Source organism: Salvelinus fontinalis, chromosome 35 (assembly GCF_029448725.1).
Source record: "Salvelinus fontinalis isolate EN_2023a chromosome 35, ASM2944872v1, whole genome shotgun sequence".
Classification (NCBI taxonomy): Eukaryota; Metazoa; Chordata; class Actinopteri; order Salmoniformes; family Salmonidae; genus Salvelinus; species Salvelinus fontinalis.
The window spans coordinates 18,805,397-18,826,082 of record NC_074699.1 but is presented as its reverse complement, the minus strand read 5'-3'; the positions used below and the strand labels follow the sequence as shown (position 1 = coordinate 18,826,082).

At 41.6% G+C, this 20,686-nt stretch overlaps 1 protein-coding gene and 1 long non-coding RNA gene across 9 annotated transcripts in view; one reads left to right on the top strand and one right to left on the bottom strand.

Moving 5' to 3' along the window:
* Positions 1-20,686, top strand: part of LOC129834448 (nuclear factor of activated T-cells 5-like) — a 63,610-nt gene that overhangs the window by 30,630 nt on the left and 12,294 nt on the right. The window contains exons 1-3 of one of the 8 annotated variants that reach the window (XM_055899440.1): positions 5,811-7,644; positions 18,341-18,403; positions 19,012-19,672. In XM_055899440.1, the coding sequence (XP_055755415.1) occupies positions 19,035-19,672 (638 nt within the window). In that variant the 5' untranslated portion in view covers positions 5,811-7,644; positions 18,341-18,403; positions 19,012-19,034. Of the gene's footprint in view, positions 1-5,775; positions 19,673-20,686 lie in introns of those variants that run through there. The other 7 variants (XM_055899443.1, XM_055899435.1, XM_055899436.1 and 4 more) reach the window with 7 other exon arrangements.
* On the bottom strand, positions 1,542-5,821 carry LOC129834450 (uncharacterized). The gene is made up of 2 exons (XR_008756257.1): positions 5,732-5,821; positions 1,542-5,520 (listed from the first exon to the last, which is right to left on the bottom strand). It is a non-coding gene; the product is annotated as an uncharacterized LOC129834450 (long non-coding RNA).

Below are 20,686 nucleotides of genomic sequence, written 5' to 3'. Positions count from 1 at the left end.
TGAAGTTATCCTCATTTTCAGTCTGACTTGATCAAATTCACAGAACAGCAAAACAGGGTGTAAGAATATAGAGCGTGTTAGAATGGAGGCAACACATGGTGTCAAGTCAATGTGTTTATTTAGCCAGTTAATGATATTGACCCTTGTTTTTCTTTTCCACATGCGAAAGGAAAATCGTGTTTAGCGATGTGAAAAGAAAGCACTGTGCTCTGTTTGCGAGGGAGGAAACTATGCAGCAGAATAGGAATTTTCACTCTTTATAAAGTCCTGGGACTGTGGAAACACTAAAACAGGCCAGCCACTGATTCGAGAGCAGAGCCCTGAGAGCAGAGTACATATTTTCTGTCTGTGCGGTCTGCATTCTGTTTACTGGAAGGGCCCCGTGCAGAGTGCACATGTTCCCGCATGTGCCATCAGTGTGGCCAGGGAGGACTGGTAAACGGAGCGGCAGACTCAGAGAATTAGAGAGAAAGTGTGTGTGTTTGTTTATGCCTTTTTTTCTGAAGGGGTTACCTAACGTAGAAGCATTAAACCACACCAGATCTGCTTGTGCTGCTCCAACGTGAAGCTTGGACGAGGAGGCGGCAGAGTTTGTCATTTTCAGGCCCCTCTGTGTGGGAAACTGTGTGTTCATCCAGAATGAGCAGTGCTGTGGGACTCTCGAGGCCTGTGGGCTGGTTTCACTGCTTGCTTCCCAGGTTCGTCTGTAGTAGACAGCCAGCGGTAACAATGGGAGGGTTAAGTATCTGATACACACACCAAACACCGGGACTCAGCTGCAAGTAATTAAAGCTGGCAGTTGGCAGAGAGTCAGGCGACTGTAATGGCCGCTGTAAGTTCATACCATAATATTTGGAAGATGAATAGGGTCTGGTAGTAAACGTGTTGTCATGTTGTTGACCTAAGGCTTTCTAGCTCCCCTCCCTCTGTCCCGTTCGCCCTGAGGGGGGAGTCCGAGGGAGAAAGGCCCTCTGTCAATCCTGCTCTCTCTACTGTAATCAGTTCTGAAACGCTACTTATTGACATGCCAGGGCTTTTGCTGTGACCTGCGTAGTCTTGTTTTTTCCATAGAAGTCGTTTTATCCCTGAGGTGTTACCGTCTCAGGTTTGAAAGTAAAAGATGGTTTCCTTCTCAGAGAACCCTCAGCAGGCCATTCATTTGATTCTACTTTGACATGATTGTATGGATTCATTCAGATCTGGTGTTGCAATCTCAATGATAAAGTGAAAAGTAGCTATTGAACTTTCTGTCTTGTAAAAATTATAAAGGATCATCAGGGGTTTTACTAGGACACAAAAAGCAATCGATTCAAATGATAATTGGGATAGGGAATTTGATGCTCAGTAGGACTATGGCCCTATTCCTACTACGAGATATGAAGGAGAGTCTGAGGAGCGGGGTGGTGAAAGAAAATGTAACTTTTCAATTCACATTACATCCTTGCTTTACCTTTTGTTGTGGCTGGCAACACGGCATTCTTTGTCCGCAGCTCAAATCCTCGAATGAGGAGGAGGAGTAAGGGTCGGACCAAAACGCAGCGTTGAATGAAGACATAATGAATTTATTTACAGACAGACAAAGACGGTAAAACTCTTAAACAAACTACAAAAGACGTAGACAGACCTGAACTTGAGAACTTACATATACACGAAGAACGCACGAACAGGTACAGACTACACAAACGAACGAAAGCAAGAAACAGTCCCGTGTGGTGCATACAGACACAGACACAGGAACAATCACCCACAAACAAACAGTGAGAACAGCCTACCTTAATATGGTTCTCAATCAGAGGAAACGTCAAACACCTGCCTCTAATTGAGAACCATATCAGGCAACACATTTAACCCCACATAGAAACACATAACATAGACTACCCACCCAGCTCACGTCCTGACCAACTAAACAAAGTTAAACAAAGGAAAATAAGGTCAGGAACGTGACACTATTAAACATTGACAAACTTTTCTTCTAAAATATTTTACATTGTTGAATAATGCAACCAAACCATATTACACTCTTGAATAATACAACAATTCACAAACATGTATGTGCAGACAATTAAAGGGTTTATTTTCTCATCTATAGGCTACACTCGTTACATTTTAGACAGAAGCACAGAGTTGCTATAACGGCATGTTCTCATCAAGTAAATTTAGCCTATCAAAGCTGTTTTATATGGAAGGCCATAACTGCCACAAAAAAAAGAATGCTTCATGATTTGTCAAAGTGCACAATTAGTCTGATCAACTGTAGTCTACTGATAACAACTACAGCTGCAGGTAGCCTAGAGAAGCCTATGCGATCTGATCCCATCTGCGCATGGCCAGGGGAAACGTAACATGTTTTTATAGCCTACGCTATGTATTTATAGCAGGGATGTAACGATTCACCCAATTTTCAGATGTTTAACGTCGGTCCGCGGACCTCAAAACGATCCAAATGTAGCATGCATCCGTCAGAAAATCGATTCTAACATTGCGAATCGCCGGTTCAAATGTGTTTTTTTATGACAACTGATGTGTCCTCTCATTCACTGTCGAACTAGCCATATAACTATGTTGACAGTCATTGATCTACAAGTCATTTTGCATGCCGAAAAAGCCCAGGGAATATCAGTAGCCTAGGTAGACTGCACACTGTGCACAGCTTTGCGTGCTGACCAACGCGAGTTAGGCGCCCTGTCCCTGCAGGATCATGTACGTCTGTGCGGCACCTTCAGCATTTAAATGCTAAAAGGGCTTGCACAATATTAGGCTTTATTAGTTGAGTGACAACATATGGAATTTGCTCGATTGTTATCAACGTGCTTACAATAGATGCTTCAATTGTTCAGGTTCACCATCAGCAATAGTTTTGGTAGTTTTGCTTTAATTGATCAGTGCATGCTGAGAGTACAAAACATTAGGGACACCTGCTCTTTCCATGACGTACTCTTTCCATGACATAGACTGACCAGGTGAAAGCTATAATCCCTTATTGATGTCACTTGTTAAATCCACTTCAATCAGTGTAGAGAAGGGGAGGAGACAGGTTAAAGAAAGACTTAAGGCTTGAGGCAATTGAGACATGGATTGTGTATGTGCGCCATTCACAGGGTGAATGGGCAAGACAAAAGATTTAAGTGCCTTTGAACAGGGTATGGTAGTAGATGCCAGGCACACCAGTTTGAGTGTGTCAAGAACTGCAGCGCTGCTGGGTTTTCACACTCAACAGATTCCTGTGTGTATCAATGTTCTACCAAAAAAAGGACATCCAGCCAACTTGACACAACTTTGGGAAGCATTGGAGTTAACATGAGCCAGCATCCCTGTGGAACGCTTTCAACATCTTGTAGAGTCCATGTCCCGACAAATTGAAGCTGTTCTGAGGGCAAAGGGGTGCAACTCAATATTAGGAAGGTGTTCATAATGTTTTGTACATTCGGTGTACATGGTAATTAGATATCAGGGTAAAGTTAATCATTTCATAACATGTAATCACTTTTGGGAGGTGCGCGGCATTGCTAACACAGGAATAGAAAAGAAGCTCGCTAAAAATGTCAAATGTTCAAAAGTTTTGAGATGGGGTGGAATCCAAAGTTGTGCTATATATTCATTGGATATGTCATAGCTAATTTGTTAATGATAAATATTAATACATTACTTGCGCAAATTTAATCTGCAAAAATGACAAGTTAATTAGTAGATGATGGGGATTTCAAAGTGGGGAGACAAAAAACATAAAGCTACATTGCCCCCCTAATCTGGTGGTAGATGCCTAGTCTCCCTTATGGCTCAGATCAGGTGCCTACACAGTATACACCATAGACATACATCATTTACAGACAGACCTGCAGATCCAGCTCAGCGAGGCCCAACTCATGAGCTCCATCAGCAACAGGTTTTAATTTAGAATGGAAAATGAATGTGTTTATGGAACAAATGTTACTGCATCTCAACGCATCAATTTGTTCTCTACTCAAACTGAATCGCACCAGAATCATTTCAAACTAAAACGTATCGTTCATGTATTGTATCGGAGCCCATGTATCTAGATACGCATTAAGTCGTTGCGAAAGGGAAAGATGCACATTCCTAATTTATAGCCTAAAATGGGCCCATTTATTTGTGTTCTAAGAAAATGTGAATGTGATCAAATGTGGTTTATAGTCACACTTCGGGTAACTAGGCTACCTAGTCCTTTTTAATCCAAAGTTGTTGACTGGAATGAATCAATCAACACAATAGTAATGACTTGCTGTATGAGCAACCCTGCATACACCGAGCTCAGCCTTGTTTGTTTTTGTCCAATCGCAGTTGTCTCTTAATCTGTGTGAAGGGTTGTAGTGTTTTAAAAAAAAGTTTTTTTTACATATGACTAGGTTTTTTACAGTGTTTTATTACTATGTCATACGCTTCAAATAGGGTCCGGAGTTGGTTAGGTTAGGCTACTACCAGATCAGGAAAAGCTCTAGGCCCCAGGAAAACAATTGCCCCACCCACCACCACTCTGGGACCTGTGGTGCCACCTCTGAAATCACCACACAATGTTACAAATAAAACATTTATATGAACAACATTTGACATGTTTTAGGTGGTGGGGATGGGCTTCCATAGTTTTACATGGCTCAGTGCAGCCGGCACCTACTGCGATATTTTCAGAATGTAGCAGGCTGTTACTACAATTTCAGGTAAAAACTAAATAAAACAAGTCTCAAATATTAGGAAAATGTCTATACGTTTCAGCTGTTTCAAAACATTGCTCTGGTATGGCCATTTATACTGTAGGAGTGTTGGCTCAATGAGACAATTCTGTTCGCACTGCCCTGCTTCAAGGAGGGGGGGGCAACTGTCGTGCAATGCGCTACCTCCGAAGGTAACAGTTGAGACAGAAAGTAAGCAAGTTTACATTTGAGTAATATGTGTAGCCAACGTTATATTAGTAAAAGTCTAGTAAGTGTGAAGAGGCTCATTCTCCAGAAGCATAGATAGTCCTATTGAATGGAGGGAGTTGGAAGGTGTGCTGGTCGTCATCACAAGTAGTGTAGCGCTTGAAGTCACCTCCCTCCACACCCGCCTTCCTCCAGTCCTCCTCAGCCCCTTTGGTTTTCAGTGTGGTGCTCATCAGCATACTAAACATGGCTCGGGGGCATTGTGCTCTTGTTCCTCTAAATAGCTCCCTGCCATTTTTCAGGGAGGGGGCTGAGCGAGACGTCCAAGGCCCCTGGCACAGACACGTGGGGATGGGGGTTGGTAGGTGGTGGTGGCACCCGGGCAGCAGCTGATAGGCCAGGCTGTGGAGACATGGCAGGAATCTGGACTGGGGCTGTATTTATCACTACGCTCTTGTTGTTATAGTACATTTATAAACTGCTAGGTCATTTTCCAGAGTGCTGGCCAGGCAAGACAATGCTCTGGGCCTGGTACAGGGTCAGTGTCAACCGCCAAAGGCATGATGTACCATGTGTACGAAGGTTATTGTTTTTCCCCCTTTGAAATGTTTTCTCGATGTCTATAAGGAGAGCCTATGAGTATAGCCTATAAGTGAAATGGAAAAAAGTCACAGAATTGCATTTTATAATTTTGGAAATTGACCATCTTACTCACATTTTGAAAAGGACTTTGCTATATTTAAACTTGTCTTTTAGAATTCTGAAAAAGCTTAATGTACAGTAAATCTGCTGACTTCTTTGCAAGCGCTCTCATGCTGTGAGATTACGAACAGCCTTTCAAGTAGGACTCGACTCACCTCCTGAACCCCCGCTCTCTCTCTTCTCTTCTCTCTCTACACAGAATCAGTGTATGACCTTCTCCCCAAAGAGCTGCAGCTGCCATCCTCCACTCAGCAAAACCCAGCAGCAGCCATGAGCCAGAAGAGCGGTGGAGAGGCGGTTCCTCCTCCCTCAGCTGCCCTTGACTCAGGTAAGCCCCTCCTCCTCTACCCCCTCTTCTCTTCTGCCTCCATGGTAACAGTGAGCAGTGCTGGTAATGGTTCCATCCTGTTTCCTGGAGTCAACCCTTCTTTAGGCTACCTGCAAGACCACTTCCAACTACATTAGGGGTAGGCAGCACACAGTCTGTACCTGTAGGCTTACACCTGCATGTAGAGAGTACAGCCAATAGGCAAGGAGCAGCTGCTGAAGACCGGAGTTATGAGGCCTTATTGCCCTCTCCCATGGGCGTCCTGTGGCCCTCAGCAAACACACTGCACACAATGCCAGCCAGCCATCCCTGGGCACTGGGGACTTGCTCACGTCTCTGAAGACTGTGAACAGTTCTAACTGTGAGTGATGGGAATTACCTGTTCCTTTTTTTTTCTTTCTGGGTGTGCATTATCCCCTGGGTTTTACACAGAGATAATTATTGCAGACATGCAGAACTATGAGCACCTTTATATCATGATCTGTTGCTGGTTGCTATAAACCTCACAGCTCAGATGTAATCAGCTCCAGCTGCAGCCCCTTTTAGAATCCCAATCAGACGGCTTGACTGAAAATGAGCTGTAGTAAGCATTGCCTGGTTTTGTGCTGACACAATGATTCTATACAGGGACTTTAGGATCCACACATCTCTTTATGACACAGGCCTACAGGTTGCAAGCAGATCAGAAAGGCCTCTTTTAATGTGCTTTAGGGTAGACATTTTTTAAGGTTTTCCCATCAGGGCGTAGGGGCTGTAACATACAAACATTCTTGCTCTCCATAGAAATCCAACTTCATGATCCTAGCTCAACAATTGGCTATAAGGATTGCACTGTTTTCAGTGGTTGGGTTATGCCAAAACAAAGTCATGCCTACAGTCCTTGCTGGGAACACTGTGCCTTGCAGTTGGAGTCTAAGGAAACCCTCTTCATTCCATGCCGTTAGAGGACACCCCTGATTCTTTCGGGGCACACAAGACCTACAGTCCCCATCTTCTTGGGCTGTCTGAATGACCTTCAATACGGCAGTCTGTCTTTTTGGTGTCCACTAAATCATGAAACGCAAAATGTACCCCATTAATTGACAATAGCAATTGGCTCCCAGTCTGTTATTGTACATTTGTGAAGATAAAAGTTATAAAAATGCAAACCATCTCTCTTTGGGACAAGACACAAGTCAGAAGCTGGGTACAAAACCATTTCGGTACTGCTCACAAAAGCATTGTTTGAGATCCAAAAATGTTAAGTAATTCAGTGATATCTCTTTGCAAAATTCCAGAAATATCACTAACTGTTTACTTATGTGTTTTGCAGCTATTTTGCTTAACCAGTTACTGCCACAACATTATTTTAAGAAGTATCTTCTGACACCATACATCAGTCTGTGTAAGGCTAAATAGTACATCTAGTACACTACAGTACTTGCACATAAGGAATCCAGAAAATCACTGAAACTAGTGTGTTTGCAACTGTAGGCCTAAATGTTAATTAACCCAATATTATATTCAAAGGAAGAGAGAAAATATAAAACAAAACACCTTTTTCTGGTTAAATTTGTCACAACCTGAACGTTCAAAATGCAATTCACTTTAGCTCTTTTTACTCTGCCCCTTACCAAAGTGCCCCGGTTTAGAGTGAGTTTCAGTAGAACCAGAAGTCTGTTGCCTTCGGACATCAGTGCTTCAATGCAGCCAATGCAGCCCTCAGACAAGGCGGGACATACTGGCTGTAGCTGGAGGAAGGTGAAGTATTTTTCAGTTTACATGAAATTTAATTTGGGACTGTAGGTTTTACTGCAAATTGGCCTTACTTCTTCTGGCTATCTCTTCTTTTCACTTTTTTTGTGAGCTTTATTTTGTACCCCAAATCTTTGGAATCAAGTATTGAAAAAATACTTTGACATTTAAAATGTAGGTTTCTATTAGTTCTCTGTCAAATGAGGACAACTCTTTAATTTTAGGCTGTCCAGCAGTTCAGGTTAGTCTTTTTTGGTCACACCAGACAATTTTGCCTGTCGCTTTGGCTCTTTGTTCAAATAGTTTCTACCTCTCCGTATCCCTGCACAGCCTTCCTCCATTTGCCAGCCATATAGCTCTCTGCTGAAGCATCTCTGCTCTGTCCTTTTTACACCTTTGCTGTTCTGTGCTGTTACTGTACTTTGCAAGGCGGGTGCATGCTGGCTCTGATATTACCCTACACCCATCACCCATCCGTTGCCTGCCCTGCTACTTTTTATAGCTTGGCCTGGCTGTCACCACATCCCTGATGCCAGTGTCCTTCCTGTTTAGCTCTGTACGGCTGCACACTTCCATGCCTCTGTTCCTGTTCCAATCCCTGTTCTTATCCCTGTCCTGCCACCCCTGCCTGTAACCTTAAGGCTTCATTACTTGTGTCCCCTCCCCTGACCACTCTTCTTTGAGATATGGCTGAATGGAGATGTAGCATCACTCTAGGTTGGCTTCAGCTGTTATGTAGGAATGTTGGCTGTTTTTAGTCAGCTCTTGCCGTAGAAAATTCATATTGCTTTTACTTTGCTGATTAGCTCTCCCTTTTTTTCTAATTGATGTAACATGTTATTGATTTCCATCTAGAAGTCTGAAATGGGCATGAATTATTTGTTGTCAGAGGTCAACTTTCTTCCTTGCCTTTCAGTCAGTCTATATAGTACTAATGCCAGGCCATTTAATGGAGGTCATTTCAAGTAGTGCATTTCATAAGAGAGTCTGTTTTTACGTTTTAAGTAGGTAATTGCAGCGGGAGTCTTTTTATAGGTGTACACCCATTAGAGAGGGAAATGACCCTATATTACTTTTGCCCATAATTTCATTCAGTTCATCTTTAGGAATGTTTGTTTAGTTCAGACCTTACTATCCCAGCCACTCCTTCTCCTGCTTCCCACCCATGCTAAAGGGTCCGAGTTTTCTTGTGCCAACTTAGCTTCTGCATGAGTTTAAAGTGGAAATGCATTTTATTTTACAAGCTCCAAAATGACACTCAGCCTGTACATTGAACAGCACCTGATCAATATCAGAATCCACACACCTCAGCAATATATTGACAAGTGAACATACTCCACAAAGTTTTTGAAATGTTCTTCCTTTCTTTGTTTCAATAATATTCAGCAAATGCACAAAGTGAATTGCTTTTTTTGTTGATTGGATACAATTTGTTTTGCTATTAATGAACTTAACTTGCATTTTAGCTGGGCCCCACAGGCGTCGTGGTGGGTTGTGTGACTGTCTTTCTGTCAGTAGTGAAGACATTTAGTCCCAAGGGCTCTTAACCCATCAAAATTCACCCAGGGTGTTGAGTAGGTCCGTCTAAACTTTAAGACTTCTTATTATTTTCATTTTATTGCATTTACAGTTTTTTGTGTTGTATTGCAACTGAGTTTTTTATGTCAACGTTTTGTTTCTTTAATTCTGCATTTAAATGGTAGTGGAACACAGTGTAGAAGGGGGTGGGGTTAAAGGGACATTAAAAAAAATATATATCTACATCATATTCATTATCTCCAGCACCTCCCCAACATCAACATATGCAAAAATTGTGCATTTCTGTGTTTTGTAGTAAAAAATATCCAGATATGTTTTTCCAATGACATCAACCAATTAGTAGATTATGTCTACTCGAAATGTGTCAATTGCACGATGCACAACGATAAATGTCATTGGAAACACTTATCTTCCTCCTTTTTTTACTACAAATCATAGAAACTCACCATTTTCACATATGTTGATGTTGGTGTGGTGCTGTAGGTGATGAATATGACGTTGAAAAAAAAAAGGTTTCCTTCAAGGGTTTAAGGGTAAAGAAAAGCAGAACTTGGGCTAGGATGGAACATGCAATGGTCCCAGAGATGGAGGCATGGGTCTTCGGTAATGCGTTTACAATAAGAGCAAATGTTCTATGTTTATTTGAAAATGTATTAAGTCTACGCTGTAATACACCTTGAATCCTATTGCCTCCATCTGCAGGGGCTGTGCAATCACATTGGTTTTAAGAGCATGGTGATTTGCAGCCACCTTGAGCATTTTTGTTAAGTGGAAATTGGTAGGGTTTGTGGAAAGAATAGCCTACATATATTGAATGATACTTCTGGTACTACCATTTTATGGCCAAACCAAATAGTTCCAGTGCCTTCAGAAAGTATTCATACCCCTTGACTTATTACACATTTTGTTGTGTTAAAGCCTGAGATCAAAATGTATTAAATCGTTTTTTTTCTCTCAACCATCTACACACAATACCACATATTGACAAAATGAAAACATGTATTTAAACATTTTAGCAAATTTATTGAAAATGAAGTACAGAAATATTACATTTACATAAGTATTCACACCGCTGAGTCAAAACTTTGTAGAAGCACCTTTGGCAGCGATTAAAGCTGTGAGTCTTTCTGGGTAAGTCTCTAGGAGCTTTCAACACCTGAATTGTCCAACCATTTGACAAATGTTTTATTATTATAATTTATTTTATATCATCTTTTTTAAGCACTGTCAAATTGGTTGTTGATCATTGCAAGACAACCATTTTCAGGTCTTGCCATAGATTTTAGAGTAGATTTAAGTAAAAACTCTGCCACTTGGGAACATTCACTGTCTTCTTGTTAAGCAACTCCAGTGTAGATTTGGCTTTGTGTTTTAGGTTATTGTCTTGCTGAAATGTGAATTAATCTCCAAGTGTCTGGTGGAAAGCAGACTGAACCAGGTTTTCCTCTAGGATTTTGCCTATGCTTAGCTCCATTCCATTATATTTTTTATCCTGAACCCCCCCCAGTCCTTAATGATTACAAGCATACCCATAACATGATGCAGCCACCACTGTGCTAAAATATGGAGAGTAGTACTCAGTAATGTGTTGTATTGGATTTGACCGAAACATAACACTTTGTATTCAGGACAAAAGGTTAATTGCTTTGACACTTTTCTTGCAGTATTACTTTTGTTGCAAACAGGATGCATGTTTTGGAAAATGTTTATTCTGTACAGGCTTCCTTCTGTTCTCTCTGTCAATTAGGTTAGTATTGTGGCTAGGGTTGCACATTTTGGGGAATGTTCAGAGGTGAAAACTTTCCGTGGGAATATATGGGAATTAACTTTTTTGGGACTGGGGGCAGTATTGAGTAGCTTGGATAAAAAGGTGCCCAGAGTAAACTGCCTGCTACTCAGGCCTAAAAGCTAGAATATGCATATAATTAGTAGATTTGGATAGAAAACACTCTGAAGTTTCTAAAACTGTTTGAATGATGTCTGTGAGTATAACAGTACTCATATGGCAGGCAAGAACCTGAGAAAAAATCCAACCAGGAAGTGGGAAATCTGAGGTTTGTAGATTTTCAAGCCATTGTCTATCGAATATACAGTGTCTATGGGGTCGAATTGCACTTCCTAAGGCTTCCACTAGATGGAAACAGTCTTTAGAACCTTGTTTGAGGCTTCTACTGTGAAGGAGGGGGGAATGAGAGCTGTTTGAGTCAGGGGTCTGGCAGAGTGCCATGAGCTCAGTCTCGCTCCCGTGAGAGTTAGCTGCGTTCCATTGCATTTCTACAGACAAAGGAATTCTCCGGTTGAAACATTATTGAAGATGTATGATAAAAACATCCTAAAGATTGATTCTATACTTTGTTTGACATGTTTCTACGAACTGTAATATTACTTTTCGTCTGAACTTTCGCCTGGACTTGCCCGCGCCTCCTGAGTTTGGATGTTAACTAAATGTGCGAACAAAAAGGATGTATTTGAACATAAATGATGGACTTTATCAAACAAAACAAACATTTATTTTGGAACTGGGATTCCTGGGAGTGCATTTTGATGAAGATCATCAAAGATAAGTGAATTTTTATAATGCTATTTCTGACTTCTGTTGACTCCACAACATGGCGGGTATCTGTATGGCTTGTTTTTGTGCCTGAGCGCCGCATTCAGATTATTGCATGGTGTGCTTTTTCCGTACATTTTTTTGAAATCTGACACAGCGCTTGCATTAACGAGAAGTGGATCTAACACTTGTATCTTTTAGCAATGTTTATTATGAGTATTTCTGTAAATTTATGTGGCTCTCTGCAAAATCACTGGATGTTTTGGAACATAATGCGCCAATGTAAACTGAGATTTTTGGATATAAATATGAACTTTATCGAACAAAACATACATGTATTGTGTAACATGAAGTCCTATGAGTGTCATCTGATGAAGATAATCAATGGTTAGTGATTAATTTTATCTCTTTCTGCTTTTTTGACTCCTCTCTTTGGCTGGAAAAATGGCTGTGTTTTTCTGTGACTAGGTGCTGACCTAACATAATCGTTTGGTTGTGCATTTGTCGTAAAGCCTTTTTGAAATCGGACACTGTGGCGGGATTTACAACTAGTTTATCTTTAAAATGGTGTAAAATACTTGTATGTTTGAGGAATTTTAATTATGGGATTTCTGTTGTTTTGAATTTGGCGCCCTGCAATTTCACTGGCTGTTGGCGAGGTGGGACGCTACCGTCCCGAATATCCCAGAGAGGTTAATGGGAATATATTGGAATTAACAGAAGTATATGCAAATGCATATTAATACCATTTAAATGTAGATGTTTTTTTGCATTGGATATATTTAACATATAATTATGGAGACAGAAACATAAACATTTTACCTTATCATAAGCCTACATAATTGCAAATTATTAAATCATTCCAATGGAAATATAAAAAAAACTATTTAGTTAGGAATTTAACTTTAATTAAATGAGTTGACTCTTCACATGGGATGATTTCACTGAACAACAAAAGAAAGGGAATATTGAATGATCAATCCCCAAAGATCCATTGCATCTCCCAAAAACTTTCAACATACATCTGTAAAATGATAGTCTAGAAACTAAAGCTTTGGTTGTCTTCCTCTCAAGCTTACATGTCTTCTCCCTGGACCTCCTCAATGTCCACCTCTTGAACATCAGACTCTGAGGCATCATCTTCACTGTCACTTTCCTACCTTGTTGAGGATGGCTCGATGTCAGGCTCAAAAAGTCTCAAATTTGCCCGGATGGCCACCGATTTTTCAACCCTTGCTTTGGTCTGTGTGTGTTCTCAAACAAGGACCAGTTGCGCTCTGAGGCGGCTGATGTTGGTGGGATTTGGGGGATGATGGACAGAGGAAAGAGTCTCAGATCCATAAAGTCCCTTCCACCAGGTGGCTGATGAGATATGTTGGCACGACTGCAATATTGCATCTCCATCCCAAAGCCCTTGCTTGGAAGTGTACTTCGCCAGACTCCCAAGAACCTTGCCCTCATCCAGGCCAAGGTGGCAAGACACGGTAGTGATGACACCATAGGCCTTGTTGATCTCTGCACCAGACAGGATGCTCTTGCTAGCATACTTGGGGTCCAACATGTACACTGCGGCGTGTATGGGCTTCAGGCAGAGGTCTTCACTCTTTTTGATCTATTTCAGAACTGCAGTTTCCTCTGCTTGGAGAAACGGTGAAGTGGGCAGGGCAGTACGGATTTCTTCTCTTACATCTGCAAGCAGAGTCTGAACATCAGACAGAATGGCATTGTCTCCCTCAATCCGTGCAATGGCTACTGCTATAGGTTTCAGGCTGCTTACCACTCTCTCCCAAAATACATCATCCAGGAGGATCCTCTTGATGGGGCTGTCCATATCAGCAGACTGTGAAATGGCCATTTCTTGGAGAGACTCATTCCCCTCCAGGAGACTGTCAAGCATGACAACACCACCCCAACGAGTGTTGCTGGGCAGCTTCAATGTGGTGCTCTTATTCTTCTCACTTTGCTTGATGAGGTAGATTGCTGCTATAACTTGATGACCCTTCACATACCTAACCATTTCCTTGGCTCTGTCGTAGAGTGTATCCATTGTTTTCAGTGCCATGATGTCCTTGAGGAGCAGATTCAATGCATGAGCAGCACAGCCAATGGGTGTAATGTGAGGGTAGGACTCCTCCGCTTTAGACCAAGCAGCCTTCATGCTGCATTGTCTGTCACCAGTGCAAATACCTTCTGTGGTCCAAGGTCATTGATGACTGCCTTCAGCTCATCTGCAATGTAGAGACCGGTGTGTCTGTTGTCCCTTGTGTCTGTGCTCTTGGGGGTGGAGATGATGTAGTTAATTATTCCTTGCCCGCAAACATTCGATCACCCATCAGAGATGATTGCAATACAGTCGGCTTTCTCTATGATTTGCTTGACTTTCACTTGAACTTTGTTGAACTCTGCATCCAGCAAATGAGTAGATAAAGCATGACTGGTTGGAGGGGTGTATGCTGGGTGTAGAACATTCAGAAATCTCTTCCAATACACATTGCCTATGAGCATCAGAGGTGAACCAGTTGCATACACAGCTCGAGCAAGACATTAATCAGTATTTCTCTGACTACTTTCCTCCATTGAGTCAAAAAAACATAAGCTGTTGCTATCGATAAGGTGTCTGATTCATAATTTTCACCTCGAATAGAAGTTGAGGGACTTTTGTCAGAGGTTGCTTGTTGTGAGCGCTGAGGGAACATTAGTCACTTGGCCAGATGATTCTGCATCTCTGTTGCATTCTTCACACATTATTTGACTCAGTATTTGCAAATGTACACAGATTTTCCTTCTACATTAGCTGCAGTGAAGTGTCTCCACACATCAGATAGTGCCCGTGGCATTTTCCTGTAAAGATTAGAGAAAAAAAATGTTAAACAAATACAATTCCATGTACAGATAAATAGTTAAGCAGTTAGATTAAACAACTCCTTTGTAAGATAAATGTTTTAAAATGAAACGTGTATGGAAACAGGTGAATTAACACTCCTCAGTTAGCAGGCTCAAGTAAGCTAAAATCCATATGGTAGCAAAAACTAACTAGCAAAAATTGTTAACAAGTTAGAAATGATTTAAACATTTAAACTTTTCTGTAGGCTACTATTTACTAGTTAACAAAAAATCATGTATGTCATAAAATCAATTCACCTGACCCTTTGCAACCCTAATTGTGGCATAACTACAATGTTGTTGATCATCCTCAGATTTTGCCCATCACAGCCATTAAACTCTTTAACTGTTTAAATGTCACCATTGGCCTTATGGTGAAATCCCTTAGCAGTTTCCTTACTCTCCGACAACTGAGTTAGGAAGGGCACCTGTAACTTTGTGGTGACTGGGTGTATTGAAACACCATCCAAAGTGTAATTAATAACTTCACCATGCTCAAAGGGATATTCAATGTCTGCTTTTTTAAATACTTTTTTTCCCTTCTTTGAGAGCATTGGAAAACCTCCCTGGTCTTTATGGTTGAATCTGTGTTTGAAATTCACTGCTCGACTGAGTGACCGTACAGATAATTGTATATGTGGGGTACATATCCAAAAATCATGTTAAACACTATTATTGCATACAGAGTGAGTCCATGCAACTTATTATGTGACTTGTTCAGCACATTTTTACTTCTGAACTTATTTAGGCTTGCCATAACAAAGAGGTTGAATACAAGGGATTTTTTTTATTTGTAAAAATGTGAAAAGAATAATTCCACTTAGACCTTGTGGGGTATCGTGTGTAGGTCAGTGACAAATCTCAGGTAATCGATTTTAAATTCAGGCTGTAACACAACAAAATGTGGAAAAAATCTACCGTGTGAATACTTTCTGAAGGCACTATATAAAATGTGTTCATAATATACACCATTTTATGTATGACATTTTCTAGCTTCAACCTATCTGTACTTTGTTCCTCTGGATGTCTTTGTACCAAACCTCCTCAGAGTAATTATACATGAAGCCTTCAACCTTTTTGTCCTCCATCTCCCTTTGAATATTGAATTGCAATGAATTTCGTTAGCCATGGTATTATGCACAAACGGAGCAGGTGTAGACTCAAAATGAATCCTGAGTCAGCCATTTTGGTGGTTATATGGGCTCCTATTGAACAGGACATCTTCATTAGCACCTGGCGCTCAGCATTTCAAGGTTATCAGATGTACTGTACTGTTTGCAGGTTTAATAATTTGTCAAGATCAAAAGGTTTAAAACCAGGCAATGCTTAACGAGGGCCAGTTTCTTGGAACCAGATTAAGCCTACTCCTGGATTAAAAAGACTCTCCAATGAAAGTGCTTTTTAGTCCAGAAATAGTCTTAACTTGACATGATGATGACCAAAGACACATTAGGCTTTAAAGAGGCTAAACAACAGGGTTTAAAAGGTGTCTGTGATAAATGCCTCTTTCTGTGGCCAGGTGCCTTTCTCCTGTGATAAATCAGACTTCTTGATTTTAAATTATTTATACCCTGGATAAAGAGATGCAGCAGTGCTCTACTCCATCCTCCCTGTATGTGTCTCTGGGTTTCCTCTTCTTTAAGACCTGGCTACATTTTAAACAAACAATCAGCCTTGCGTGTTTAAACTAGAAGGCTAATGGGGGCGTGGTAGAGGGAGATTCTATCCAACAGCTCTACTGCTCCACAGCACAGGCCAAAAACAGAGGGATTTCATTCTCTCCCGCAGCGTTTGCTGTCCTGACGTTTATTACACGGTTGTTGTCTTTAGTTTCATTACACTCAAAGCAACTCATTTTTAGATGAGAAAAAAATGGATTACCTCCCTCTGGAGAGACAGCAGGACATAAAAGGGCCGTTGTTTGAAATGTGTACACAACTCACGGATGGGACAATTTACTCAGGCATATTTGCCAATGTACAGTAGTCTACAGAAAGCTTTTAGGCCATATAAATAAGTCAGGAGGGAGCAGAGTAAGAGCTGTGAACCTTTACATAGCTGGAGGGGTTTACTGGACTGGGTTTCTTTGAGGCCTTTGTTTCTCCAGTTTCTGTGAGTGTTTTTAAGTGTGGTGAGAGGGCGCTCAAAGTGGCTGCAAATCATTCACTGTGGTTCCAATCTTAGCAGGGCTTGTATGTTTCTCATGTTTGTTACGCTTCCAAAAATCTGCATGAACAGCACATCATGAAATGTGTTTCAAAGGAAAGCATCATATTTAGATGTTCTACTTGACATAATTTTGTAATGAACTAATCCTTCAGCATTTCAAAACCACTGTTCTGTTCTGTTTATTTTTGTTTTTAAACTGATTTTCATTTGAAATTACATGGTTGTGAAAATGGAACTAGTTCTTTTGCATCCTAGGATCTGCATGTGGGGTCTGTGGAAGGAATCTTACAGCTGCCATGGGGAACAAATTGCTGTCTTGCTGGATCCCAATCTAACTAAAATGATTCCTGTCTCTTGAATAAAAGAATATAATCTATTGGGTAAAATAGCTGCTCCCTACCATCTGCAATCAGGTGGAAGTTGGTTGTCTGTTCGCTAGATTGTATGGATTTGTTTAAACAAGCAATGTGCTGTATGTTTTGAAAGCATTCCTGTTCATCAGAGCGTAAATGGATGTATGGCTTTATACATTTATTCTGTTTATCATGGCAACTCGACAATAAGTTCAATCAGTTTAGCCACTAAAATTAATTGGAGAAAAATAAAAACCTATTAAAGCATAATTGTGCTCCATATTGTTGCATGGTTCCTACATATGAGTGCATTTGGAATGGGTGAAGTGAGAGAGTGTGGGTGGAATGTAAAGTGACGGGAATTTCTTCATAGACAATGCACCACATTGGCTTGTAATGAGTCATAGATATCTGGAATTCTTCCAATTACCAACAAAAAGCTATCTTATTTTTCAGTTATAAGCACTGTAGCTACCTTTTTTTGAATTAAGTGTAACCTAGTTGCATCGCTTTTTATTTTTTATTTGTTTTTATAGACATGTTGAATTCACAGTATCGATAAAGGTTTTACAAATTAGGATAGTTTGTCTGCCTGTCCTCTCACTCCTCTCCCTTCTCCTGCAACATTCTTCAGGATTTCACCTCCATGCTCAGACCTTAGCCTAGGGCTAAGCCCTTAGGCCACCAAGGCTTCCATTTCTTCCATCATATCATCTCTAGTATACTGTCAAGTATTGTGTGTTTGTAATGCTTTATTTCTTACCATGGGGGTGTCATAAGCTTTCTCCAACTCCATGTTTTGGTTGCCCTTTTATGCCAGGGACAAGCCCTACACTAGCCAAACAATCCAGTTTGTTTTCACAGAAGTGGAAGATGACAATCTACCATGCAGCATCTGCCATTTCACTTGCTTGAAGCTGCACTATACTGTACCCTGCATTGAGGACCTGATAACTAGGAATGCTTTTGAAATGTACTCAACATTTGCTGCCATTTTCACCTCTCGCTAATGTTTCCTAAGGTGTTTTAGGAGGACTTTCAGAAAAATATATTGAGCAGGAATAGAACGAGACCCTTGAATGACGGTTCCATTTTCACAAATACGTTTTGTTCAACGTATTTAAAAAAATAAAAAAAAATAAAAAAAATAATTACATTTTGAATGTTCAGCTCTTATTGCTCATTCGCTGTCTCGTTTTTATTCCAGGAAGTTCCCTCTGAAGCAGGGAGTGTCTGCATATAAAATGGTCTGCAGTTCTCTGCTTCATAGGTCAGAAGCTTGTTTATCTTGTCTCTGTGGCTACGCTCAGTCCCAACTAAATTGTTTGAACCTGTATGAGAAAAAGCTCCATTTGGCACGCATCATCTTACACACCAGATAATCTTCATTTCATTTGAACATCCCTCTACATGTAGATTTCCCAGTTAATTTCTGTTTATGGCAAATGCTATTCAAAATCAAGTCCCAGTGTCACTGAAAGATGGTGAGAGAATTGGATTACTGCACATTCTGGGCAACTATTTTTTGCAAATTGAATTAGAAACTCTCAAAGTATCAATTTCAGATAATTAGATATACATGTCAGTAGATTCATGACTTTTCCTTTACATCATGTCCTGTAATAGGACTCTTTCCTACTTTATTTTTTAAGAAATTGTCAGAACACGTGTACACACATACTCACCTACACACACTCACACATAGACACACTCACTCATCATGATGCAATAAAAGAAAAGTGAAAATTATAATTGGATGATCAAAGAAAGCAAAAAAAACGAGAAAACAATCATGCACAAATTTCGCTGCTTGAATGGGACTGCTAGCCAATGCTGGTTGGGATGCCTTTATTTACTGTCCAATTGTATACACTGTAGATGCCACCAACGTCTCCTCTTCTATGACCATGGGAGGCCCTCGCAGTGCTTTTCCCACCTCTTCCAGCTCAACCATGCACTCCACTACTTCAGCCACCGACCAGACCTCTGCTCACACCGGCATCGCCGCTCCAGACGAAGGTGTAAGTAGCAGAGCGGTGGCAGAGATGCTTGGCGCCGAGGGCGGGACTGGCAACAGTGGGAGTGCTGGTGGCGGCAGGGCTGGCGGCGAGAAAGGAGGAGGGGCAGGATCCCTAGGTGGAGGAGGAAGAGGGGGGGCATCCCAGGAGGCCCAGCAGCACCACCAGATGACCCCCTCCAAGCGGCGGACGGTGCTGAACATCTCGCCTCCGCCCGAGGACCTGTTTGACGACAGCCGCATGTCTTGCCAGGAGGATCAGCTCCAGGACTCTGAGCAGAGCAACAGCATCTGGATGGATGACTCCGCCTCTAACTTCAGCATTGTCAGCTCCAGCTCCTACAACGACAACACAGAGGTGCCCCGGAAGTCTCGCAAGCGCACCCCCCGCCAGCGACCCGGTCCCAAGCCTGCCTCGGCCGAGGAGGCCAGCATGGACGTGTTTGATGCAGACAGTGCCAAAGGGCCTCACTTTGTGCTCTCACAGCTGGGCTCAGACAGCAAGGCCTGTACCAAAGGAAGGTGGGTGCCCCTGGACCTCTTTTACAGTGAAATTAGCCCATGTGGAAACCTATCATTTACTTCCTTTTGGTCTGCAGAGGTAACTTTCCTGTTCTTCTACATCTTTGAGATGGCTCTATGGACTTTGGTTACGTTTCAGTTCTCAGTTTGAATCTTGTCTGGAGCACAGAATGGAAATACATTAAGACAAGTTAAATGTCAGAGAAAGGGATTCATTAATTGAAAAACACTGATAGACTTGAAATTAGCAGTGGCCATTTACAACTACTATTGAATGGACATCTCAACAGAACTGTTCATTCTATATCTTGCCTGATTTGGAAGAGGTTTATCTAAATTTGCTCCATACTTATTCCCATTGTTTAGAGGTATAAAACCACTATACCACAAGCGGAAATCGTACCAAACCACTGGCTGAACGTTTTATTTTTGCTTGAAGAAGAGCTGGCAGATCAGAGGCTAGGGAGTGGCAGGATACCACAGCACAAACAATGGTCAGCCGTGGTGAATCACACTGAGCCTCTTTGAAAAGCGTTGAGAAAGCAGAGCAGATTAAATATACCGATAAGTCTGGATCCCTAAGAGGTTCTGATGGACTCTGCTTAGTAGTGGGCCTCCAAACTCTGCATTGCTCACTAGTGTCACTGGGAAACCGTGGCAGCTATTTGGGGATCCCTCACTAGTCTCCAGTTCCAAATACCCCCTATGCTCCACCATACACACATGCTGATACTCTCTCTCACACACACAGATATTTGCTGGTGGGGTCACAGCTTGGCTGGAACTTTGATAGTAAGCGGACGGTCTCCAAGTCCTATCAAGTTCTCTTCCACTGAGAGGAAGCTTGGTGCCAACAGTGGAGCTGATCTTCCCTCCCCTTACATAAATGAACACAAGGTGGAGAGGAGAGGAGGAGTGGGGGTGAGGGTTGCTGCCACTGTCACCCAACGCCAGGTTGTGCGGCCCTCAGTCACCATTGATTACAAGGACACAGGCAGGGTTAGGGTTAGCAGG